The sequence below is a fragment of the Mus musculus genome, chromosome 2 (assembly GCF_000001635.26).
Source record: "Mus musculus strain C57BL/6J chromosome 2, GRCm38.p6 C57BL/6J".
Classification (NCBI taxonomy): domain Eukaryota; kingdom Metazoa; phylum Chordata; class Mammalia; order Rodentia; family Muridae; genus Mus; species Mus musculus.
Window position 1 is genome coordinate 154216582 of NC_000068.7, and position 26082 is coordinate 154242663.

Here is a 26082-nt window from a genome sequence, read left to right on the forward strand (position 1 = left end):
TGTCTTCACCTTTGGGGTTTCACTTTGTTTTGTTTTACGTTGTTGTTGTTGTTGTTTTGTTTTGTTTTGTTGTTTTGTTGCTGTTGTGGGTGGTAGGATTTGTTTGTTTGTTTGTTTGTTTGTTTGAGACAGGTTCTCACTATGTAGATCTGGCTAGCCTGGAATTCACTATGTACATCAAGCTGGCCTTGAAACTTAGGACAATCCTCCTGCCTCTGCCTTCTAGCTGCTGGGATTGTAGGTGTTCATTACCACATCTGACCCTCCATTGGTTTCTACGGGGGTTTTGTTTAGAAAAACAATAGTTTACTGCGAGATTTGTGGAAATCTGGACATCTGGCTTCTCTTCCAAAGCAGAATTCTCAGGCACTTCCAGCTGAAACAAAGTCTCTGAGTGTAGAGAACTCTCAATGAGCCAAACCCCAGAGCAGTGGGGGTTCTCCCAGTCTATCTGGTCAGACCCTGGCAGCTTCTGCCTGCGGGAGACCTGGTATTCCAACATGTCTGCTGGATGCTCTTGTCATGGGGGGACAAGTCAGGGAACCTGAGATGGCCCTGACGACCTGGCAAGATTCCCTCTTCCTCACAGCCTGAAGTCCTGAAGGACACCCTGACCAAGATCCTTGAATACACACTGCTGCCCAATGAGAATGGTGAGTCCCTGGGCCCTCAAGGCCCTCCCTAGGCTGCTGCACCTCCTGTCTTCACCCGGGACTCCTGTTTTCATGACCTACCTAAGCCTAGTTCTAACTCTTCCTGCTCCAGGGAGCATTCCTAGTCACCAACTGGAGAAGACCTCTCCTGCCTGGCATCCCCTCAACAGCCTGATCCTTTACTATGCCAGTTCTAAAGCAGGCAGGGATGAGCTGGCAGACACCAGGTTCACAGGGCCAGCTGGAACCAGATGCAGCCAGCTAGACCTCACTCAAGAGGCTTTAGGCAGACTGAGTTCAAGTCCCCAACCCTCTTGCTGGCTTTGAACAAGCTCCCTGATCCTCCTGTGCCTTGGGCTTTCCACCTGTGAAAGCATAAATAAGAGTGCTTTCCTCGGAGGTGGGAAGGAGATGATGTATGTCAGGTGTAGAGAGAGCTGGTACCTGTGACATCATCACCGTGTGAGAGGGGTAGGAAGAGCTGGTACCCTGTGACATCACTACCATGTGTGAGGGGTAGGGAGACCTGGTACCCTGTGACATCACTACCATGTGTGAGGGGTAGGAAGACCTGGTACCCTGTGACATCACTACCATGTGTGAGGGGTAGGAAGACCTTGTACCCTATGACATCATCAACAAGTGTGAGGGGGAGAGCTGGTACCTGTGACATCATCACCTTTTTAATTTTGCTTTACAAGAGTAAGAAATCTCAGGTGGAGAAACTTCTACAGAGGGTTATGGGAACGATGACTGTTCTTGAACAAGAGTGTTAAAGAACGTGAGGTGCACTGTGGGACAATCAGAAGCTTATGCCAGAGGGCTGGGTGAATGCCGAAGTAGAGGACAGGCAAGCAGAAGGAAGGAAACAGACCAGGTCCTGTGTGCCAGATCCCAGGCTTGCCTCCAGGAACTGCAAGCATGCCCACAATGGTCCCCACCACTCTCTGACAACATTCATTATTTCAGGCAAACTGAGAACTGGAGTCCCCATGTCAATGTCCAAGGCCTTGGGATACGAGAAAGCCATGTGGTCTGTGAGCAAGGTGAGAGGCATGTGGGAAGGCTGGGAGTGGCCCTGAGGTCACTTGTGGGGATGGGCACCTGTAAGTGAAGTCACTGCTCCTCCTACCCCACTTCCCATCGTTCATGTCTTCACTCACGCAGAAATATTTCTCCATGCTGTAATATGTGCCATGCATGGCTCCTAGTGCTTCCAGCCATAGGAACAGATAATCCTGTCCCCCACCCCCACCCCTGGAAGAGCCTATTTTGTAGCAAGAGAAACACCTATATAAACTAGTAAACAGCCCCAAGTAAATAAAGGATGGGAAGAAAAAGAAGGCAGACTCAGAAGAGAAGGCAGTAGTGGGAAGGGGCTGCTGGTTTTAATAGGATAGACAGGGAAGGCCTCTCTGAAAAGGTGATGTTTGCTGGCACCTGAAAGGCAAGATGGTGGGCCCTGTGGATAGAGGGAGAAGTGTCATATCAAAAGGACTGGCAAGCCCAAAGACTCTGAAGCTGAGGTGGATACTGTTCCAGGAAAGCTCGTCAGGAGTTCTAGGGTATGAGGTAGCATCCAAGGACTGCAGATCTCAAGCTACACACACACACACACACACACACACACACACACACACACACAGACACACACACACACACACACACCTCAGCTTGAGCAGACCAGAGTTTCTGCTCAGTTCTCCATGCAGATGTCCCCAGTGTGATAGGCCTGGCACATACTAAAGGCTTAATAAACAAATGGTTAGTGAGCAGGTGACAACCCTGGCCTCCGCTAGGAAAGGGGCTGTAGCTGCGTCGGGCATCACACACCAGTGTCAGTCTTAACAGCACTGTCCACACCGGCTCTGCTGTCAGCCCTCACACCTGGCTCCGGAGGTGGATCCTGGTATGATCTCCTTTTACAGATGGGGAAACTGAGACTTGACAGCAGCAAGATAGTTTTCCAAAGCCACACGTGTACCCTACTGTAGGCACAGTCAGATTTTACGTTTGACACCTGCCCCAGTAACCTCCTCTTACTTTAGCCCCAGCTTTTTCGTGAGCCAGTCAGTACAGTGCCCATCTTGGTCAGCTGGCTAGTGGGCATTTATTAAGCACCTACTATGTACAGACACTGTCCACAACAATGAACAAAGCAGAAAAACCCTCTGGCTCCTCAGAACTTTAATCCAGCATGTGAGGGGAGCCGGGAGAACAGTCACAAGGGTCATGTGATCACGATTCACCTCTACATTGCTGAGCGCTGTGAAGAGATCAGAATACAATCTTTTTTAAATTGTTTTATTTACATTCTAAATGTTGCCCCTCTCCCCAGTCCCCCCTCCAAGAGTTCTTTGCCCCATACCCCCTCCCCTTTGCCTCTGAGAGGGTGCTCCCCCCCCATCAGATCCACACACACTCACCTCACTCCCCCCACCCCATCCTGACCCCCCTTTCCTGGGGCATCAAGTCTCTACAAGATTAGGCACATCCTCTCCCCTGAGGCCAGACAAGGCAGTCCTCTGCTACATATGTGCCAGGGAGTAGATCAGAGCAAGTTTTATCATTACATTTAGTTTTGGTTTGATTTCTTTTTAAAGTGACAGTTGTTTAAAACTCAGGTGTCCAGGTCTCTCTGGAGACAGCCAGGAATCTACTTTTATAAGATTTCTTTGCATTCTATTGTGGGTTTGGGAACAACTGTCCTACACAATCCAGCCACTGCACACGAATACTTTGCCTGGCCACAGATTGCTGGAAGATACTACTGTTCACATACAAACCCTTCATTTGATCCTGTTATGTGCTCTGCACAAGTGTGTTCCCCCACACCAGGTCTTCCTTCATGGAGGACAACGGTAGGGCAACCCCAAAAAAGCAGGAAGTGAAAACCAAAGCAAAGGAGAAGGAAAACTAACCAGCTTGACTCCCCTTCCATTCCAGGGTGCCCTCAAGCTCACTCCAGCCTCCTCCTAGAACCCTGGCTCCCCGCCCCTCCTGATGAAGACCTGGACAGTAGCAGCCAGCCCCGGCCAGGTCCCAGCCAGGAGTGTGGAAGCCTACTGTGTAGACTACCCCCCTGCAGTTAATAAACACTTGCCCGTGGCTCCTGTTGTCCGGGTGTCTCTGTCCAGCACAGGAGTCACTCCACCTCTGGCAGGCCTGGGATGTGGACAGAGATGTGAGGGTGGGGTTCTGACACCTCTGAGCCAACCTGAACAGGTCTTTGTCATATGGAAATGGCATGACCACAGAACAGTAGCTGTGGCTGGGATCGCCTCCCTTCTGGATGGCTTTTGGATGGGGAGACACACACTTCATATGGTGGGTCCTATGTTCTCTGAGCCCTATGGTTCTGGAGACAGACAAACAGGATGTGGCTTCTCCTAGGTGGGCTTCTGTGCCCTACTCTATGGAGTGGGGAGAATCATGGTTCTCATCTTGCAGAGCTGAGTGGTAGATGGAACGAGGCACTCAGCCAGTGGCTTCATGGCACCTCAGGGAACACCTTATCACCAAGACCTTTCCTACGCAGATACGCATGACAGCCACTGTCTCCGAGGCTTCCCTGAAGCCCCACGGTTCTGGGACAAGACAATAGGCATCTGTTTGTTTAGCCTGGGTTGTTCCCCACACCCAGCCACAGCCTTCAGTCACACAAGAGCCCTTACAGGAAGACAGGGGTAGTGTCTGGGAAGGGACAGTATTCAGTGCCAAAGCACGTTTCTGCCAAATTTCCGGTGTGTAGTGCCACCTGGTCACCGTAAGGCGATTTGTTCCACCCCCATGTGATCACCAGTTTTGAATGTCAAAGATGAAGACATAGCTATGGCCAAGGCTCCTCAAGTCCCTCATCCCCTGGTGGCAGATGAAGATGCCCAGGATCCTTATTCCCCGGGCAAGGGACAGCTCTGAGGTCCAATCTCAGCTCTGGTTCCCAGGCCTCCCACAGCAGCTGGTCACAGCCTACTCGCCACTGTTGTGTGGGTCATCTCCAAGATCTACTCCACTCACATCTGGGTATCAGCCTACTGCGGGTACCAAGAACATTTGTTTCATGTCAGTTACACCGGAGGGATCTCAGAGCTGACCCACCACCTACCTTCCCCACAGCCTAGGCAGCACTCTGCCCTCACCCAGCAGCATGTCGCTGCCTCCTCTTCCAGGCTCCTTCCTCATCCACTCTCTTCTGTGCCCTACTTTCCAAGGGAAAGAAGACAAACTGTCTCTGCGTTGACCTGCATCTGGCAGGACCCTGAGACTGCCATCCCTGACCCAGAGACAGGAGACCCTAGCTAGGGGCAGGAGTTCTCAAGTCCCACAGGTAGGGCTCTGAGCCTCTGCATCCTTCCTCAACAGAGAGAGTAAAAACAGAAACAGTAAAGAGAAAATTCCAGGTTATATCTTTTAAATTGTCCCTAATTGACACCCATCTATGACCCTAGCTCCTGAGAAGGCTGAGACAGGAGGACTACTAGTTGGAGACCAGCCTAAGTTACATCACAAGACCGTGTTTCAACACAACCCAAGTCTTGAGCCTGGGGAGATGGATCAGTGGTGAGGAGCGCTGGCTGCTCTTCCAGAGGAGCTGGGGTCAGTTCCCAGCACCCACGTCATGACTCACAACCATCTGTATCTCCAGTGCCAGGGGATCCGGTGCCTCCTTCTGACCTCTGTGTGCACCAAACATATGTATGCTCATAGTGAGACAAATACAAGCAAAACACCCACACATTAAATTAAATTAAAAAAAAAAACTCACTCTTTGAGATGTAGAGGTGGATCAGAGATTAAAAGCATTTACTGCTCCTACAAAGGGCCTAGAACCTACATCAATCAGCTCACAACCACCTGTAACTACAGTTCCAGGGACTCTGGTGCCCTCTGACTGCCAAAGCACATGCCCACACGTGGTTCACAGAATCTCATGTAGGCACACACACACATACATACATACATACATACACATAAATTTTTTTAAAAATCTTAAAATATAGAACCCAGTCTTCTCTAACATATTCCATCAAATCTGTGAACTTTCGCTGACAGTTTGTCCTGCTGGCTGAAGGAAGCGCTTCAGAACAAGCCATGGTCAGCCTCGTGCTTCCTGTGTGCTTCCTACGTCTCTGCTGTCTCCTGGAACTCTGTCTTCCACCAGTTCTCAAGCCTGAGCATCCAGGTGAAAACTGGAACTCCTGAGGGAAGGATGGGAAAGGAAGGGGAGAGATGATGTAATGATATTATAATCTCAAAAGAAAAAAAAAAGTTTAAAACAAAAAAGAAAAGGAAATTGGCGCTAACACCTGCCCTGCTTGCACCCTGAGTTGAAAGGAGAAAATTCTGTTGAAAATCCCACGACAACTGGGGACAGCTGTTGGTGGCTGCACCACCCGATAATGAAGGAGCCATGCTCACATAGTCAGGGGCATGCAGGAGCAAGGGGTGCTGGGTTCCCACAAGACAGGGACTCCATAAAGGTAGGTGGCAGGCTGCTCTGTCATGGAACTGCTGTGGCAGAACCAGCCAATCTCTGGGTCCTTTCTGGGCCCCAGCATCAAACCCCAGCTTCCTCTGGCATCCTCTGGCATCCTCTGATATGCTACCCAGCCCTGATGGAGGTGCTTACTCCTTTGTGTCTCGGCTCCCTTATGTATAGAACGCGCATGATCATAACGGCTTACTAAGCCTTCCTGTGCACCAGGCCTGTGCTTACTACTCCACAGTTGCTGCCCCGCTGACCTTCACCATCTCCCCAAAACCACGGTAGGTTTATCGTATTCCCAGTGAGGCTTAGAAGGAAACGAACTCGGCTTGTTCTCCATTCCTCAGCTCTTTTAGGACCTGTCTGCAACTTTGGTGACCACATCTGAGTAGAAATGATTTAAGAGCCTAGGTGACATACACAGGAAGGACATGGGAACAGCAGGAACAAGGTGGACATTACCAGCTTCATCAGGCGCCTCACCAGCTCACACATGCACACACACACACACACACACACACACACACACACACACACACACACACACCCTTACCACCTTGGGATCTATGCCAGTCACATCTTTAGCAGCCTCTGTACTCCACACAAGAGGTGGAGATATGCCAAAGGAAAAGGGCCCAAGCCCAGCCCACTTCCTCCTTGGGGTCCAATTGCCACATTCTGAGCTTGTTTTCCTCCCACCCCTGCCTCAGTAACAGGCTCTATCCGTTTTGGCCAAAAGCCCCTGGCTGCAAAGTGCCAAGAGAAGTGAAATCTCCCGCTGAAGAATTGAGCATGCCAAGCTCTGGCCTGGGGCCTTGGCTTCCCACCATGTGCCCACCCTTCACTTCAGAGCTTGGTGTATACGAGTAGTCCTTTAAGAAAGCTGGTGTCACAGGCCTGAGAGAGCTGGATCCATAAGGGAGTCAGGCCCCGCCCCGCGCAGGAATGTCAGAACATCAAAGGATGGGGGCGGGGCACAGAGTGGGGTCACGGGGCTGCGGGCCCCTCGAGAGGACTTAAGCTCTCACTCCCCTGGCCAGCCGGGGCGCAGGCTCTGAAGCAGGGATGCTGCTGCTGTGGGCACTGCTGTTATGCTGGGGGGTGCTGCCCCAAGCCCGAGGGGCAACCCACACTCATCTCTTCCTGCGGATCAACAATAGCCAGCTGGAAACAGGTGAATCTCAAGGAATGAGCTTGAAGAAGCATGACTTTGGAGAAGGCAGAGCAGTGGACAAGAGCTCTGGGCTTCTTCCCCTCTGGTGTCCATTTACCAGCTGCCCACAGCTGCCCTTGCCCCTCCTCTGCTCTCACACTTGCTTTGCCTCCCTCTTGCCATGAGCAGTCCTCACCCTGTCATTCAAACCCTCCAGTGTCTCCCTTGCCTCCTCTGCCCACCACGTAGAGGTCACTAGAGGTCACGCTGCCTCTTTGGCTGGTGTGGGCCCATCCCCCTTTCTCTCCTTCTCAATGTAGAATGCTCTGACTGGGCTTGGCAGACAAAGTCCTTACCACCTCTCCTGCAGAAACATCCTCTGATCTCCCTGTAGCAGTCAGGTCTCTCCTGGCTCCCACTGCCCTCTGGTAAAACCTCTTCAATGGCCTTATCCAGACATACACCTGCTAACCTGTCTGCCTGCCTGCTGTTCTCCCTGCTGCTTGTCTGCGGGGCGCTTCTTGTCACAGCTTGGGGATCTGTGACCTTGGAGGCATTTGCATGGGCTGCTGCTCTCCCTAGACTTAGGTCTAGCTGAGTTCTTTCTCCTTCTTGGGGTGTCTGCCCTAAGCCTCCTCCTTACAGCAGACCCTCATGTCCAAAGCAGGCCCTCCACACCCCAGTCACACTTAGAGTCTAAGTGTTTCTCTGTAACACTTCTAAAACTTACTTTACTGACTGGTATGAGTTCTAGTTTGTCTTTCTCCCTGACTGCCATGTCAACTCCAGAGCAGCAGCAGGAGCCACGCTGTTCCTTAAGCCCAGCAGACTGACCTATGGGCTGAGCTAGGTGGCAAGGCAAGGCTGAGCCAGGACAATGACTTAAGCACAGGAGTTTGAAACCAGCCTGGGCGATACATTGCGATCTGAGCTCTGGTCTCCTCATAAGAACTTGTTGCTGAATGGCTGTCTTATCTTCTAGCTGGGTTCAGGTGCCAGTGGCTATTTGCTGAATGGCTGAATGGACCCTGAGGAGTTTTTTTTTTTTTTTTTTTTTGTCCCCAGACATCTCAAATCTATTATCAGAGAACCAGGTCCTGGAGGGTATGATCAGGATGGCTGTGACTGGATCCCCAAGTGAGGGTGTGTCTGTCATGGACTCCCTGCCCTTCGTCAGAGAGGAGCTCGTTGACAAGAAGAGTGGGCTGGATCTGTCATTGGTGGGGGACCTGCTCTCTGGGAAGACTATGCCTGAGCTGAAGAAACTGCTGACGACAGCCGGGTGAGTGGCCATGCGGTAGCCTGGGCCTCTCTTCTCCCTCAGGCCTTTCCCTGTCAAGCAGAGGAGAGGTGGGCAGGCAACCTGGGGTCCACAGCATCTCCTCAGCCTTGAATGCACGAAGCAGGTCCTCCTACTGTGTGGCTACCTTTCCAGACCTCTCCAAATCCCTCTAGGAAGGAAGCAGGGGCTTCCCCTCTGTGGTTCCTCAGTCAGTCCTATGCTTTATAAATTTGAATAATGTTTCCAAAATAGCTTCTGTTAACCGCCGGCCTTTGGATGACATGAATATATCTCAAGATTCAAGTTTCCCAATTGTGTGGTCTTGTCAGCACAGCCACACTAAAGTGTCCAGAGCCAGTGGCCTCCCTGTAGAATGGAGGCCAAGACAGGGGTCTTCAGCTGCTTCCTGGAAGCAGGGCTCAGCCTTTGCGCCTAGCATTCACTAACAATCTCTGATGCTGGTACCAGGTGCCTATTGACACCTCATGGGGCATCCTTGGGTCCAAAGTCCCTTTCTCTAAGAACACAGCCATGTTGGCTTATAGTCTAGCCTGCTCTAGTATGACTTCTAATCATGGCCCTTACTAATCATGCTGGCAGCCAGTGTCTTTCTAAATAAGGTCACGTCCTGCAGTACTAGAGGCCAGGACTTCACCTTGAACTTGGACGCAGGAACATCTGGCCACACCTGTCCTGACCTCCCACCCAACAAATGTTAGTGTCAGGTCTACAGCCCCTTAGCTGGTCCCCAGATGCCTGCCATGCTATCTGCTCAGCCCTGAAAGCCCTGAGTTGAAGCCTCCTAGTAGAGCAAGAAGCCACCTAGATGAACGGTACTAATTTTGGTTGGAGACGGGTTTCTCTTAAGGTGACCTGCACAGCCATAGGCTCAGCTGTGAATGCATGAGTCCCTCCCCAACATGACCCATAAGACCTAAGACTCCAAGCTCCGAAATGGATTTTCTGGTGGGAGTAAAATGGAGAAGTCAGGGAACTATAGTGTGGGGACACGGCCCAGGGAGGCTTGGGAGGTAGCACAGGCAAATGCCACCCCAGCTATGCCACATGTTGGTACTGTCCACAATTCCCCTACCCCAGCTGGGTAATCATGCCATGGCTATAAGCCCACCCTATTCCAGGACATGGCTTGGGAGGAAGAAAGGACAACACCGCATGAACTGATCCTAAAAATATCCTCCAGGCTGGGCAGGAGGGTCAGAAGTTCAGTGCTCAGCTACATAGGAAGTTCGAGACTAGCCCAGACATACGAGACCCTGTTTTGAAGCAAACAGGGAAAGAACTCCTTCCAGAAGGTTCCGTGCTGGTGGCCAGGTTCCCCTCTGTGACAGAACATGTTGCTGCCAGCCTTGGTGGCTCCAGAGGAATCCGTAGCTGACACTAGTGTCCACAGTGCAAACCTGACCCCTCCAAGCCAAGGGAGGAGAGGCACCTGAGGCCTTAGCAGGGAAGGGAGAACAATGTTTAAGGATGCTCAGCAGAGCCTATGGGGTCCTTCCTGGAAACTACAGGGGCTGATTCTTGCTGAGATGTGTTCTTACCTGCTGGCTTTTCCTTTGAAAAGCTCAGACTCTTATCCGTGAGACCTGGGAATCAACCCTAGGTCCCATGTACATTGCCAAAACTTCTCCCACTGAACTACAGCCTCGGCCCAGGGTCAGGTACTTGGATTCAGCAGGTTTCATGTGTACAAACTTAAGCTACAGTCCCTGGCTTGTTAGAGGCCGACCCAGAGAAGGGTAAGGGCTGCCCAGATCCTCAAGGCTTAGAGACTGGAAGCAGAATTCTGTGGTCTTGGAAGGCCACTGTGTAAGGACACGCTGCCCAAAGCTCTCTCCACTCCTCCTGGCATCAGCGCCCATTCTAAGTACTCCAGATATACACAGAGCCAGACATATCACCCCCATGCCTCCCATAGGTTGGTCATAGAAGATGCCAAGGGACCAGAAGTCACCCTGCAAATTCTAAGTGACAGCCTGCTGCAGATCACACTGCGCTGCAAGCTGTACCTCTCATTCCTAGAGTAAGTACACACAGCACTTCCTCCCCACATGCTGCCAGCAGGCAAGACTAACAAAAGCCATGTGTCACCACGAGGATCACAAGTGCATTCTACATGGGCAGGTTTCAGCAGGGAAGCTGGGGTTTGGAATGGGGATGAAGCCTGCCCTGGGTCATTCAGTGAGTCTACAGTGATGGCTCTCTCACTGGCACTGATGGGACAGTCTGAAAAGGGTCTGGGGCTCCTGGATTGGGCAGTTGAAGCAAGAGCGTCCATTCCCTGAGCATGAGTCTAGAACCAGCTACAGTTCTAGTTCTCTACTGCAGTAGGTCAGGAGTCCATCTCCACAGCTCTGAACTGAGTGGCTGTACATGTGGCCACCTGCAGAGGCGGTGACACGTTGGTTACTGAAGTAAGGAGAGTCACAATGCCCTTTGGGAATATGCCAGTTCCTGCTTTCTTGGGAATATGGTTTTTGTTCTAACTTTAGCACTTAATGGAGGAGACTATGACCACTCCATCTGGAATGCATTTGATCTCATCTGGTGTCAGAAGCTAAGCAGACCCCTTAGTAAGTGTTTGGATGAGAGGTGCTAAGCCTAGGGAAGCACTGTGACAGGGTCGAGGGGGCCTGAGCTTGGTTGGGATAGTGTGGCAATGGTAAGATTCACGACCTAGTTGGCAGAGCATATGTTCCATCTAAGGTCACACTCAGTGCAGGTGTCTGCTGCCCTTGTGAGGATCTTGGCTCAGTACCACCCAGTCTGCCAGCAGATTCTGTGTTTTAAAGAGCTCTCCTAGATTCTAATGCAAGCTGCAGCCAGCTCATGACTTCTGGTCTCAACCTTAGACTGGCTAGAAGCCTGCCCAGACATACTGTCCTTACAGGATCCTCTGGCTGGAAGCCATCAAGAACATACGAATTGGAGTACGGCTAGAACAGATAGGGAACAAGACCCAGGTGGCCTTCGAGGAGTGCCACACACCACCTGGAAGCCTGAACATCAAGATCCTGAAGCGGTGAGCATCTCTGAGTTCTTTCTGAGCCTCCCCTGAGCACCGCAGGTACTGGCTCCTCCTGCACTGGCCCAGCCCTTTCTGCAGTGGTCCTTCTCTGGGCTAGGGCTGCCTCTCCTTCAAAGCCACACACTGTACTTGTCACCTCTCCTGCCTCCACACTGAAGGTCATAGGTAAGACTCAACCTCTGCTTAGCTACGTCCTAACCGTGGGTCCTAGCCAGCTACAGACTTCTGGGAGCCTCGGTTTTATGGCTTACAGTACTGGACTCGGCCCACATGGAGGAGTCCTGGGGAGGAGATGTACTGACTGACTTACATAGCACAGAGCCTGACACCCAAGAGGATCAGTTATTCACGGATCCACTGCCAGTGAGGCCACTTCCTGCTTGAAAATCCCAAAGATTTTTATAAATGATCAAATACAAATCAGGACATAATGCAGTGAATCAGAGAAAAAAAACACATAGATGCAGGGGGAGGGGACAAGAAGGAGGAGAGGATGTGGGAATGCTGGGAAAGGAAAAGGCAGCTACCGCTGCCTTCCCGCTGCCCTGCCTAGAGCTGTTTTCCCCAGCGGTACTTGGCTTCCCCACCCCGCCCCGCCCCCACCCATGCCTTTAGCACACCCGGTGTATTCCTACCTGTCATCCCTCCCCTAGATCAGACACCCTGTTGCCAAACCAACTGCTGAAACTGGTGACCAACACCCTGGAGAAATCCCTGCCTTTCCTCCTCCAGAAGATAGTGAGTCACCAGGGGAGAGGGGTGTGGCCCCCAAGAGAGACCCTCTACCATGGCCCTATTCCAGCAGGAAACCCCCTCTTCTCTCCCTCTAGGTGTGCCCTGTGGCCACAAACCTGATCAACTTCCTGCTGGAAGACATACTACACATCATTCTTCGTATGTTGCTGCTGGTCAGATGTCCCTTGCCATGTGCCAGGCACTGTCTATAGGAATAGACCCAGGGACAGGATGGATAGCCCTGTCTACAGGATACTTTCTAATTGGGAAAAAGATAGGACAACATAGTTTGTAACTGTCCTATGTCACTTTCCCTATCTGTTAAGCAGGATCAAAGGAAAGCCCAAAGACACAACCTGTTAGAACAACCAACAACCAGACACAAAGCCATCATTCAATAAGTGTTCCTTATTTCAGGAGGCCCATGCTCAGCCATCAAGACCCTTAAGGCTGAGCAGGGGAGAAGGATTTCTCCCTGCCTCCTCTTCCCACCTCTACCTCTGGCTGAGTTTTTTCATGTCTGCACCACAGCTCCCATCATCTCTGGTCCCGATGATTTCCAGTACTACGTGACCACCACAGAGTTCACAGAGGGAGCCATCCTGATGCGAGTGGCGGTAAGTGACCCTAGGCTGCCATGGACCCTTGGGAACCTGCAGTGCTTGGCTTCCCCTCCCTGCCCATGCCCATCCTCATGGGCAAAGAGAAAGGGAGACAGGGTCTCCCAGGATGGGAAGGGGCAAAGCGGGAAGAGGAAGACAGGCAAGAGAGGATGGAGAAAAGGAAGTGGTCAGTGAAAGAGGAAAGAGAACAGGGAGCCCAGCAATCGAGTCAGGGCAGCAGGCGAGCAGCTGAGTCTGCTCCGAGAATGGCTGAGGACTGCCCATCTCCTGTCCACTGCTCCTTCATGTCTGTCTGTAACGGAAGGTAGGCAGGACAAGAAGGTTCAGGGGGGACAGGGTTCTGAGAACAGAGTGGAGCTCCGTGGAGGCAAGGGAGCCGGGCTCAGGCACACCACTCCAGCTCTTCTCTCATGGAGGATTTGAATGAATGACATCACCTCTCTGGGCCTCAGTTTCCCTGTGGTCAGTGACCATATTGGCTCCCATCTGATAAGACACTGTTGGTTAGGTTCAAATGAAATTGTGCCTGCTGGAGTCAGCGTGGTGAACTGTGACCAGGTGACCACCAGGGAGCTATCCCCACTGAAAGTCTTTCTTTTATCATTTCTTTGAAGCTTGTGACTCCCTGTGGCCCACACCAGCGGGCACCAAGGTCAGAACACATGGTTCCCCCACCTCTCCCAGGATTATCCCAGAACAGCATGGCAGATCTTGCCTTTTGGCTAGAAATCTACAATGACATCCTGGCCTGTCTCTACACCAGCCAGGAGATCTCTGTGGAGCCCCAGGACTCCTCGGTGAGTGCTGGGAGATGGATCTGATCATAGAGTGGAACAAAATGCCCCTACCTGGTTCTTACATGGTAAAGCCAAGGCCCCCACCACAGGTCACTTCCCTGCTGCAGACTTGAGCAGTCTAACCTTACTAGCTCTTTTTGGTCTTTCAGAACCCAGAATGGAAGTCCCTTTATCTGAGAAGAACAGTCACACCCTTCTCTCTTCATAACACATGTCCATTCTTACACTGTAGATATTTATAATAGCCTGCAGTGTGCTGGCCCTGTGCACACAAGTCCCTACCATATAGAGATCAGAGTCCCATAGGGGAATGGAAAACTGAACAAGAAATGTTCTGGTAAATGAAAGGGTTGGGGGGTGGAATTGTTCACAAGGGATACTGAGATGGATTTCTGGGGAGTATAGAGTTTATTAGAATAGTTATTAATACTAATGACAGACGATGGGCACAGGCACACACACACATACACACAGCACACATGCACACACACGTCGCAGAGAATAAATGCCTCCCAGGGCTGATGGGAACAATAAGCATACATCAAAGTCCGCAGCAGCTTCCCACCACTCCCAGGGTAAAAGGAACATCTGAGCCCTGGTCCCTCTCCAGCTTTGCCTCCTGACTCCCTGAAATCTAAGCACACAGGCTGCACTGATCCCTAGCTCAGTGCTTTGCACACACCTCTCTCTCTTCCTGGAACATTCTCCTCTTCACTGGTAGTCTCAGTATGAATGCCATCTCCTCACACAGCCCCTGCAAGACTGCTGTATCCAGAGATCTAAGAAAATGCATTCTCTCTCTCTCTCTTCCTCTTCCTCTCTCTTCCTCTCTCTCTCTCCCTCTCTCTCTCTCTCTCTCTCCCCCTCTCCCTCTTACTTTTCCTAAACACTGATCTCATTCTAACATTATATATAATTACATATGTATACATAATTATATATGTGCATATATATGTGTAATTATACATAAAATTACATATGTAGATTCTATATGCAAATTACATATGCATGTACATGTTGAGCATCCAAAATTCAGATCTAACATCCAAAATATTCCAAAATCTGAAAAACCACAGGACAACATAAGTGGAACATGCCATATCCAGAAACTTCACATCAGACAAAAAAAAAAAAAAAAAAAAAAAAAAGTTGTTTAAAATAGTTAACACCAATGAGTGCCCAGACTAGGGAAGTGACCTGTTTAAGGCTATCCACAGGTAAGATTGACTACAGGCAAGGTCTCCTGTCTCCACTGTTCTTCATACACACGTGTGTATGACAGCTCTGAGATGGTTAGAAATGAACCCTTCATGGGAAGAAATCCTTTTGCTGGTGGGCAGGAACATATCTGCAGGATGTCCTTTATAGCTTCTCTTGCTACAGAGTTAGAAATCAAAGTTAATTAATGGCCCATCACCAAGCAACTAGTAAAGTAATCAGAGTCCATGCTGTGTGAACTAAGACACATTGCTTTATAAGAATGAAGGTTGTTCTATAGGTATTGGCATTGAGTGTCACTCACAAGGTTCAGGGCTGTGTGGCCAGTGTGCTCCTTTCTGTTCGTGCTTGTGTGTGAGCAGAAAAAGTCTATCAGGCTATACTTCAAAATGTCAACAATAGTTACCTCTAAGAATGGGATTCAGAGGGAAAGGGAAAGAGAAGCTGGTGAATTTTACTTCCGACATTTCTATAATCTTCTCTGTGATGACTTGTGATCCACTGTAGATCGGAGCTCAGCAATGTGCTCAGCACTCCCTGAAACTCGGTAGAGCATAGATGCTAGGTAGGAGTGTGATAAAGCTACGGCGGGAAACTGTTCACGGAGCATCTGTGGAGCACAGAATGGCCTCTCTAAGACTCTCTCTGTTTCAGTGTGGTTAGAGGACTTTTCATAGTAAGAGGCTTTAGGTGAACGCTCAGTGGCTAGAGAGCTGGCCGACTCTGCCTAGCAAACATGAAGCCCTGGCTTCAATCCCAGGCATTGTGCATACCTGTAATCTCAGCACTTGCAGAGAGGATCAAGAGTCCAGCTACATCATGAGTCAGAGGCAAGGCCGATACACAAGACCCTGGCTCAAAAAAAGTATAAAAAAAATGTTAGGAGAAGCTGGGCGGTGGTGGCGCATGCCTTTAATCCCAGCACTTAGGAGGCAGAGGCAGATAGATTTCTGAGTTCGAGGCTAGCCTGGTCTACAAAGTGAGTTCCAGGATAGCCAGGCTATACAGAGAAACCCTGTCTAAAAAAAAAAAAACAAAACAAAAAAAAATGTTAGGAGAAAATTGTAAAAATCATAGGAAGTTAGCCTTTCCAGATAAACAACTCCAAACAGCCACACATGTGACTCGTCATGAGCTGAGGCTAACTCATGAGCAGGCAGTGCGTCCAGTGTGGGCAGCTGTCTCCCAGAGCCCTCAGTCTGCTCAGGACATACTTATAGGACTCCAGGAACTCTAAAGGACTCGTCTTTGCCTTTCTAGGAAACTGACCTCTGGGAGCTGTTGTCCCTGAGCAGCCCGCAGTCCCAACCCAAGGTAGGTATGATGCCTGCCCCTCCCCCAGCACCTGTGCAGGACAGGCTGGACCAGAAGATTCCATGGGCATGTTCTATTTTCCTGCCATGGACTCCAGAAGCCACTGCGGCCCTTTACAGTGTCAGGATGTGCAACAAGAGGAAGCAGTCAGGATACTACAACAACGAGATGTTGTAGAACTAGATGAGAAAGCCAGCCCCTGCCTGCCACATGAGAGTCTTGTTCCCGCCCTTCCAAGCTACAGCGAAGGAAAGCCATGCTCTAACTCTCCTTCCAGTTTCTCTGCTTTAACCTCACTCAGGCTTATAATCTGACCCGAGGGAGCCTGGGCCTGATCATCAGCGCCCCAAACCCCCCCACCGTCCTCCTTGATGGCCGCAGGACCACGGTCACCCAGCAGGGCTTACTGATGCTGCATGGGACCAATGCCTCCTCTGATGCAGTTGCCTGGGTGAGTGACCCTGCACGGATTTAGTTCCCAGTCTGCAGACTGAGGGCAAAGCATGGGACAGCCGTGACCAGTCCCACTGCCATCTGCCACCAGTGTACACACGGGCAGCTGTCCCCACCGCTAAGACGTTAACACTCGTTTCTGTTCTCCTACTCTCCCACTGGGGCTCCCCAAGGACCTCCTAGGCCTTGAAGAAGTTTTGGCTCCAGACCCTCCAGTAGGGTGTAGCTAGGGCTGCCAAAGGACTCCAAGTCTCTAAAGGACTCCTCGGTCTTTGCCTTGGGCAAAGCTTAGGCATGCCTAAGTCACAAAGCTGAAACAAAAATGGAGCCAAGATGCTCCTGGCAGCTCCAACCATTGGAGAGAATTCTGAAAGACATAGCAGCTGCCACCAACCGCCCACTGCCAAATCAAAATGGTTTAATTCTGAATGAGAATTAATTCTGAATGAGAGTCATTATGCCATAGATGCACTGGGTGGCATCCTAAGGATGAAACAGGGTCCTCAGATCTTTGACGGTGTCATTGTATAGCCAAGAATTAGCTATCCCTCACAGGGGTGAAAAGCCCTATATCTGTACATATGAGTCACAGAGGTTTATCAACACTCACACAAAACCAAGGGGAACCAGCTGTGATAGTCCTCTACTTGAAAAGCTGAGGCAGAGGGATCACTTGAGTCCAAAAAGTCTGAGACCAACTTGGGCAACATAGCAAAAATACACTTCAAATTTTAAAACAAAACAAAAAAGCCACAAAAGCAGTCCGGCCTAGTGTGAGGCTCCTCCCAACATGTATACAGGCAATGAAGCCACTGGCTGATTCCAGGGCCAAGGCTGCCTTTCCATTGAGGCTGCCTTTCCATTGAGGCTGCCTTTCCATTGAGGCTGCCTTTCCACTGAGGCTGCCTTTCCACTGAGGCTGCCTCAGGTTCAGGCCTAGCCTCCCCTGACCCCCTGGAGCAGCCAGCACCATCAGTGCCCCCTCTCCCAGTGAGGCCCATGTACAGTGTGAGGAAGATAGCAACACATGTTCAGAGCGAGGACCATGGGACAGGACAGTAATCCGTGCAGTTAGGGCTGGGGCCAGAGGCCCCCACGGTAGGGTAGGAACGACTCCAACTCTGCCCTGCCGTCTTTCAATCCCTCACAGCAACTCCTCTGCAGAGGCGAGTTCTCCTTAAGGAGTCAGAAACAGCAACTCCAGTTCGCACCACACGGGTAATGGGTTTGAGTTGGGAACATGAGACAACTCTCAGTGGGGGTGGGGAGAAAAGGAGTGGTGAGGGAGGGCAGCCCCCACTGTGCCCACCCCAGATCACTCACTGACCTACTCTCTTCCCCCGGCAGCGCTGTGGTCACCTTGGGCCCCTACCCCACTATCATTAAGGAGCAGGTGAGTCCCTTCCATCAGCCTTTTGCCCTAAAGGTTCCATAGGTGCACACCGTAAATGGTCTCAAGTCACTGACACAGGATTGAAAGTCCGAGTCACACTCTGTCCCTAATCCCATCTCACCTTGGAGCCCCCAACTCCTACTGGAGTAGGGTGAGGCCTCTGGGCCTCTGGCTTGCCTATTTCATGACTATAACAAGTATTAAGTGAGCACCTAGTATGTGCCTAGCCTTGCCTTAGGTACACAGATGTATCAACACAAAGGTCCCCACCCTTTTGAAATTCAGGTGCTGGCAGGCTTACATAGGCCCATATAAAACCATATATTTATATGGCCTATAAACCTCCAAAAAGCAAATTATACAGCATAGAGACCGGTGATAGCACCAAAGAGAGAAACAAGTGGGGATCAGCAATGTTAAAAGGGAGTCTGGGGCCTGGGGAGATGGCTCATCAGTCAGGAGCTGGCTGTTCTTCCAAAAGACCAGGTGCAGTTCCCAACACCCACATGGAAGCTCACAACTGTCTGTAACTCCAGTTCCAGGGGACCCAGCACCCTCAGACAGACATAGATGCAAGCAAAACACCAATGCACATAAAATAAAAATAAATATATCATATTAAAAAAAAAAAAAGGAGATCCACCCCATAATCAGCATCCAAACGCTGACACCATTGCATACACTAGCAAGATTTTATCGAAAGGACCCAGATGTAGCTGTCTCTTGTGAGACTATGCCCGGGCCTAGCAAACACAGAAGTGGATGCTCACAGTCAGCTAATGGATGGATCACAGGGCTCCCAATGGAGGAGCTAGAGAAAGTACCCAAGGAGCTAAAGGGATCTGCAACCCTATAGGTGGAACAACATTCTGAACTAATCAGTACCCCGGAGCTCTTGACTCTAGCTGCATATGTATCAAAAGATGGCCTAGTCGGCCATCACTGGAAAGAGAGGCCCATTGGACACACAAACTTTATATGCCCCAGTACAGGGGAACGCCAGGGCCAAAAAGGGGGAGTGGGTGGGTAGGGGAAGGGGGGTGGGTGGGTATGGGGGACTTTTGGTATAGCATTGGAAATGTAAATGAGCTAAATACCTAATAAAAAATGGAAAAGGAAAAAAAAAAATTAAAAAAAAAAAGGAATCTGAGGGATGCATTGAGATAAGCTTTTTTGGTAGGAGGAGGAGACAGGGTTTCTCCATGTAGCCCTGGCTATCCTGGAACTCACTCTGTAGACCTCGAACTAAGAGATCCACCTGCCTCTCTGGACTGAATGCTAGGATTAAAAGTATATGCCACCACTGCCCAGTGGAGGTGAGCTTTTAAGCAAAGACTCAAACAAAAGTGGGGAGAAGAGAACTAAAGACCCAAGACTGAGTGTGCCCCAAGGGCTCAGGGAAGAGCAGGGGTGTGAAGCAGGGAACAAAACATCAAGAGAGGGCAGGGCAGGTCATGCTGGGGCCAGAGTGGGATGGCTTTTCCTCAGAATGAGATGGGGGCTTTGTTGAGAATGTGAGCAGAGGAGAAGCCAGCCCCAGAGGCGGCCATGGGCCTTCGGCAGGGTATAGTCAGTCAGCACAGGTGGATTTGGTACCCAGGCGGTGACTGCAACTGCGCACACAAGAGTCAGGAACTGGTGTTTTAAAGGTGGGCCTAGCTAATGGGATTCCCTGATGCATCAGAGAAGAGGAAGGAGGCGGAGATTCATCTAAGATAGGGTAACCTTATTAAGGGCTTGTCTTGTTCTCTGGGCTGAACGCAGAGGTGCAGGGAGCTGAGCAACACGGCTGAACCTACGGGCTGGCCTTCAGTTCCTGAGCTCAAACCACTGCTGATGCAACCTGAAAGTTCAAAGCCAGCCTAGACTACAAAGGGAGGCATTGGGTATTTTTAAGGTGGCATCTACGGGACATCTCCAGACTCTGAGTGGCGTCTGTACAATAGGTTCTCCCCATCTGGGGTTGGCACATCCCCATCCATGTGCCAAGCTAGAGGGATTGAGCTGCCTGTTTCCCATCGCAGGAAGAGCGCCTGAAGACCTTGCTCTTGGCTGTCCTGAAGAGGTGGTTCCTGCCTCACCACAATGGTGAGTCTCACTGTACCTCTCTGTCCAAACACACACATCACAGTACATTACTGGGGGCAGCACCAGGCCTGTTCACAGGGGCTGCAAACAGTTGCCTGGGTTGAGATTGACTTCCCTGCAAAGCAATAAGTAACCCAAACCTGAGCTTTCAGACACAGTTGCAGAGACTGCTAATGCTGATGCAAGCTGTAAATGTGACCAACGGGGTGGGTATCTGTACCTGAAAGAGAGGCTGGAAGCTGAGTGATACAATACATCACCCTCGCCTCTACCTATCAGGAATCCAAAATTTTCCATGTCTCTCCCTGGGCTCCTCAGATGCTGAGACAAGGCAATGTAGACAGCTGAGGAGGTGAGCTAGGAAGATGGAGGGGCAATCCATAGCACTGGGCTTTCTGGCCTGGCCATTCTTTGGGCACAGCATGTCCCCATCCCCCATCCCCATGGTTACTTGGTCAGTACCTATACCCTATTGCATGGTGAGCTTCCAGAGACACAAGTCCTCATGGTTCTCCTTGTGTTCCTAGCATCCTGTCCAGACTCACACCAAGTGATGTAAGATATACAGGCATTCTCTCTCTCTCTGTGTGTGTGTGTGTGTGTGTGTGAGAGAGAGAGAGAGAGAGAGAGAGAGAGAGAGAGAGAGACTAACTTTTGAGGGATTCCCTGGCTCAGCCTTTTCATCTTTCAGATGGGCCCACTGAAAGATGGGCAGCCAGAGAGGTCAAACAACAGGATGTCACCTGCCAGGGGCTGGGGAGATAGGACCTACTCTTTCTGTACCCAGCATAGGCTTTCACTCAATCCTTGGTGACACGCCACAGGGGTCAAGAGACAACCCAGAAAGTAGACCAGGCAGAGAAGTCGGGATGGTCATGCAAGGTCTAAATACCAGGCCAGGAGCCTGCTCAGTACCATGGGGTACTGCTCATACTACAACCCCACCCAGAGGAGAAAGGGGCAGGGTGAGAGCCTGTGAAAAAACTGTATGAAACAACCTGAGGTAAGAAATAGCAATGAGGAGACTTGGACAAGCTCCATGGAAGGGACTAGAATGAAGGGCAAGCCTCAGGCTGAGGAACCAGCGAGGTCTGGGGACAAGTGGAAGAGCAAAGACTTGGTCTCTTCCTCCTCCATCTGCCCCCACCACCTGACTTCCAGGTGACCATTAGGCCAAGAGAGGATGCCAGATCACTCCAAGGCCAGTGTAGCTAGGGTGTATGGGGTAGAGCAAGGCTGCTCGCCACAGGAGGGAGGCCATGCCAGACCCTCAGGCTTTCACAACTCAGTCTTTACAAATCCTCCAACCAAATGGTTAATTCACAGGAGCACTAATTGCAAAGTGAGCAGCTCTGTAAATTAACTGGTTTGAGGCTTAGTTTTTAGATATTTGCCAAGCAAGCATACCTGTGGATATTTGCCTTCTTTGATATAGTCGAGGGATGTTGTCTCATAGAGCCTAATCTCTAGTGTTGTCAGGTTTCCCTGGTAGGATTGTTTAGGCTCAGTGTGGGAATCAGGTAGAATGCATTTCCTGAGTAGATTCTCAGGAAGCCTTCAATCTTCAACCAACGATTGATTCTTCCTTAAAACACCACAGAGAATGAGAGCTTCCTAGCAATGCACTCGCAGGTCTGGGGTATATTTTAGAAGAATGTTCCTTTAAAAGACAGGTGTAAGTGTAGGTGTGGAGAGGGGTTGACTGTGAGTCAGTTAGGGATGTGCAAGCTGTGGTTCGCAGGGCACACGTATCCTAGGATAGCTGTAAGTATGGCTCCATGCATTTGTAGATGGTAATTTCATATTGAAATGTCAAAAGTTGTCCACTCCTAGTAAAGTCTGCTTTCCCTGGGTTGCTGGCTGCTCAGGGCTGCCTGGTTAAGTGGGAGGCTGGAAGACAGAAGGTCCCTGGCTAGGGGCTGGGAACCGCAACTACGCACAACCTCCCATGCATATCTGCCAGACAGCCTGCCCACCAGGCCCTGAGTTCTGCCTTCCTCTTGCAGAGTGGCTCAGAGAGCATAGCCTCCCACTGCCCAACATCAAGGGCGTCTCCTTCAGCCTTGCCCAAATGGACTTCTCTGAGGTAGGTGCAGGGGAGGAGTCTCCCTAAGATGCTCAGCGAGTGGGCAGGAAGTTAGAAGCTAAGGCCGCTTCCAAAGCCCTCGGACTCTCACATTACCTCCACCTCACAACACCTCTGTCCTCTTAGCTAGGACCACCCACCTCCCTTGAACTGAGGCATCCTGGATGTACCCAGGGTATCCACAAATAGTGCCATTGTACCCAGTGCCTGCTCTCTACAAACATCTAAGGGTAGGAAGCAGGGATTGGGTAGGAGGCCAGAAGCAGCCAATCTGAAGAAAAGAAAGCATAGGCCCCTGAGGTGCTGCCTGGGGCTCTGCTCACAGGCCTATCCTGCTTCCTACCCTGCTTCATTCCCTCCCAAGTGGAGGAGAGTTCATTTAGTGAAAGTTCCAGGTCAGGGGCTCAGTGTCGCTGCTCTTTAGAGGACCCAAGCTCCATTCCCAGCACCCAAGTTCAGTGGCTCACAACCACCTATACGCTCCAGAGGATCTGATGCCCTCTTCTGGCTTCTACTGGTCCCACACACACATGACATACAAACATACACATAGATACACATACATGGCATACACTCACCTAGGCTTTCAAATATACACAGAGATACAAATAAAATAAAAATAGAAAAAAATTTTAGGAAGATGAAAAATATTTGAAGTTGTCATAGAACAAGTTGAAAGGCAGACAAAAACATAATCTCAAGGTAACAGAATATTCTCTCCATAATAAAATGCCTCCTAGAGGCTGAACATGACCATAATAAACTCCAGACTGGGGCAGGAGGGACAGGAAAGACAGACAGGTAGAGAGACAAAAACGGGGCTCTTGGAGAGTGGAGAAGGGCATTAGTAGGAAAGGTAGACCTCGAACAAACTCCTCACATTCTCATCTCTCCACCTGAAAAAATTTCCGAGGTGGTGGCACATCCTAGCACTCAGGAGGTGGAGGCAGGAGTAGTATGAGTTCCAGGGCAATCTGGGCTCCATAACAGGACCCTGCATCAAAAGGAAAGGCAGGGCAGAAGTGGGGAGGAAGCAACAGGACAAAGAAATGTACTTCAGCTTAAAGACCCCAAGCTTAGGCCCTGTGCTCCTGTCCCCATTCCTGACTACAGAAGCCTTCCTTCAAGCCCCTGAGGTGGGGAGGGCAGCAGGCACTCCTTCATGGGGCCACTCTGTGTCCCCCGCCCCTCCCCAGCCTGCTACTCCTCCCTGACATCAGCCTAGGGACCTTAGAGAGACCCTTACTTGAGTGGGTCTGGAGGAACACATCCAGGTAATTCAGGGTTTGTGACTGCCCTAAAAACGATGCCACCAGTCCTGGGACCATCAGGTCAGGCAATGACTGGGGTGCATGGGGTCTGTTGATGGATCTGAATGACAGAGCCAGGATACAACCAGAGCCCTCCAGTCACTGAAGCACTGCCTCGTAACCAGACCTGTGAAAAGCAAGGCTCGCTTGCCGATTGGCTTCTAGGCTGCCTTCGACCATTGTTCAGGTTGCGAGTTCCATGACTGCAGAGTGCACCATGCAGAATGTAGTTTAGAGGGAGAACACCTGCTGGATCTGCACAGGGTACCACATACCCATCCTTACATGACTGCCCTGGCCGCTCAGTCATTTGCTCACTGGCCTTTTTTCACACAGTCATCATGTTTCAAGAATAGCTCTAGTGTGCTGCTGTTCTCATAAGTGCTCCCAAGACTCCTCTTCCTCTCCACTCCATGCCCATATCCACTCTGTCCCTGACTCTTCTGTCTTAGAGTCACAGGTGTGGGCCCCTCTGGAGTGTCAGGAGCAGACTGAGAAGTGAGGGCAAATATAGAGACTCTGCTCTATCTGTAGGATTACATCCTGCTGACCGTTCCGGAGTAGCTGCTCTGCTGGGGCCCTGTCCCTGTCCCTGCCCACAGCTGCACATGGTCAAGAGCTCAAAGCCCAAGATCAGCGGCGGTCTCAGTGGAGTCCGCAGCTAGAATAAAGATGTTTCCTCTAAGTCTGTGTCTGAGTTTGCTGTGTTTCGTGAGAGCTGGGACAATGCCTTGAAGTGTTTACATGGTGGGCACCCTTCCCAGCTCCAGCTCTCCTGTGACCTTTCTGGAAAGTGCTCCGAGTTCTGTACTCAGTACCAGGAAAAGATCAGAAGGAAAGACTAGGAGTGGTGGTTCACACTCATCATTCCAGAACTTGGGAGCCTGGGGGAGAGCAGTTGTCATGTGTCTGGTCCAGCCTAGGCTACAGAGTGTGTTCCATGTCAGCCTGGGCTAGAGTGAGCCAGCCATAAAGGGGGAGAGGTGAGAGAAAAGAGAAAAAGAAAAACAAAAAGGAGAAAGCTCTTTGATTCTCCAAAGGCCAGGCCCTGTGAGAATGGCATCTCAGAAGGACACAGGAAAGTATGCCCAGAAAAGTTTGTCTGTCAAGAAGAAAAGTAGACATAAGCTGAAAGAATGGGGTGCCTGAATGGGGACCCTCAGAAGCCACAGGGCTAAGGGTGGTAGAGAACCCTCAAAGCAGACTACCCTAGGACAGCCACACCTCAGAGCTCCTGACCTTGTGCTGCGAACAACAGAATAATGACCACTGTGGAGCAGGGTCCCAGAAACATCCTCCATCTACCCCTCTAGTCCATGTTACCTGGGCAGGGCACAGCAGAGCTGCTGTCAGAACTGTAGATGGTGGCATGGATACCTGAGAAAAAATTGATTCAACACAGAGGGCTCTCTCTCCTGGCACCCAGCACAGCCTGCAGCAGGATGGCCACTATAGACTGAGAGATAAATCCCCACCTCCAGGTCTGTGGAGTAAACTTAGTTTCCTTCATAGCCCAAATGACCTCTCAAGACTAACTAAAGTTGAGGGTGAAGCATCCTCCCCAGATAATTCCCAGGGGGAAAACCCACACCTGTGTTGAAGATTCTACAAAGCTGATTGACTGATTAGAATTTTGTAATTGTGGAAAGTTAAAATGTTACAGATCCAGAACCAAAATTATAGTTTGCTTATTAGCTGTTAGATGAAAGCGGTGTATTCCTGAACAAATCACACCAAGCCAGCACAGTTCTCACCTTTGGAGGACTTTATTGAAAGAAGGGAAGAAGCAAGGAAGAGAAAAGAAAGGGCTATGAGTCGGGGTTTCTGTCTTTTATCCAGGCTGTGACGTGGATAACACAGGTGGCAACACATGCAGGTTATGCAGGTAATACTACCTAAGCAGGATGTGTGGGATGGTTGTCATGGCAACAGATGCAGGAGGGTCATTGTTGCCTAGGGATGGCATCATCGCTGGATTCAGAGGCCGGCTGTAAACAGCTTCTGATGCTAACACTAGCTATTTATTACCTACCTCTGTGTCTAACCAAACACCCTTTCAATTATCATATAAAACCTCCATAATGTATAGCAGACCACTAATTTCCAATCCTAAACTAAGAATATCACTGAATATTCTGAGACCTATAGCAGAGTTTTCTCTCCTCTACTGTAACACCCGCCTGCTGTCCCCACCAATGTGTGTGGCAAATGCCTTGGTCCACAGACTTCTCTGGTTTTATGACTATAAAAAAAAAAAATCACATAAACTGGATGTGGTGAAATAAGCCTTTAGTCCCAGCACTCAGGAGGCAGTGGCAGGTGGATCTCTGTAAGCTCAAGGACAGCTGAAAGTATAACAAAGTAAAAACAGAATTCTAGGCCTTTAGGCCCAGGCTTGGGAATGTGGCCTTTGTAAAGGTATGCTAATCATAAAACAGATAGCGAC

At 50.3% G+C, this 26082-nt stretch overlaps 3 protein-coding genes across 6 annotated transcripts in view; 2 read left to right on the forward strand and 1 right to left on the reverse strand.

The window, feature by feature from the left end:
* Positions 1 to 3762, forward strand: part of Bpifb1 (BPI fold containing family B, member 1) — a 29526-nt gene extending 25764 nt beyond the window's left edge. For both annotated transcript variants that reach the window (NM_001012392.1, NM_153418.2), the window contains exons 14-16: positions 590 to 653; positions 1623 to 1699; positions 3600 to 3762. In NM_001012392.1, the coding sequence (NP_001012392.1) occupies positions 590 to 653; positions 1623 to 1699; positions 3600 to 3632 (174 nt within the window). In that variant the 3' untranslated portion in view covers positions 3633 to 3762. The remainder of the gene's footprint in view (positions 1 to 589; positions 654 to 1622; positions 1700 to 3599) is intronic.
* Positions 3763 to 5429: 1667 nt separating this feature from the next.
* Cdk5rap1 (CDK5 regulatory subunit associated protein 1) overlaps positions 5430 to 26082 on the reverse strand; it is a 151028-nt gene continuing 130375 nt past the window's right edge. For both annotated transcript variants that reach the window (XR_003953696.1, XR_001783167.2), the window contains exon 15: positions 5430 to 5851. The gene's annotated coding sequence lies outside the window, so the exon portion shown is untranslated. The remainder of the gene's footprint in view (positions 5852 to 26082) is intronic.
* Bpifb5 (BPI fold containing family B, member 5) lies at positions 7161 to 24321 on the forward strand. Of its 2 annotated transcripts, none has more exons than NM_144890.2 (15): positions 7161 to 7312; positions 8357 to 8573; positions 10510 to 10614; positions 11482 to 11613; positions 12273 to 12357; positions 12450 to 12513; positions 12886 to 12971; positions 13592 to 13774; positions 16253 to 16306; positions 16608 to 16757; positions 17910 to 17977; positions 18107 to 18152; positions 20177 to 20240; positions 22247 to 22326; positions 24171 to 24321. In NM_144890.2, exons 1-15 carry the CDS (start codon positions 7204 to 7206, stop codon positions 24198 to 24200), a joined length of 1473 nt encoding a protein of 490 aa, NP_659139.2. In that variant the 5' UTR covers positions 7161 to 7203; the 3' UTR covers positions 24201 to 24321. The 2 variants fall into 2 exon arrangements, with proteins under 2 accessions (NP_659139.2, XP_006499395.1); XM_006499332.3 differs by lacking the exon at positions 7161 to 7312 and adding an exon at positions 7669 to 7719.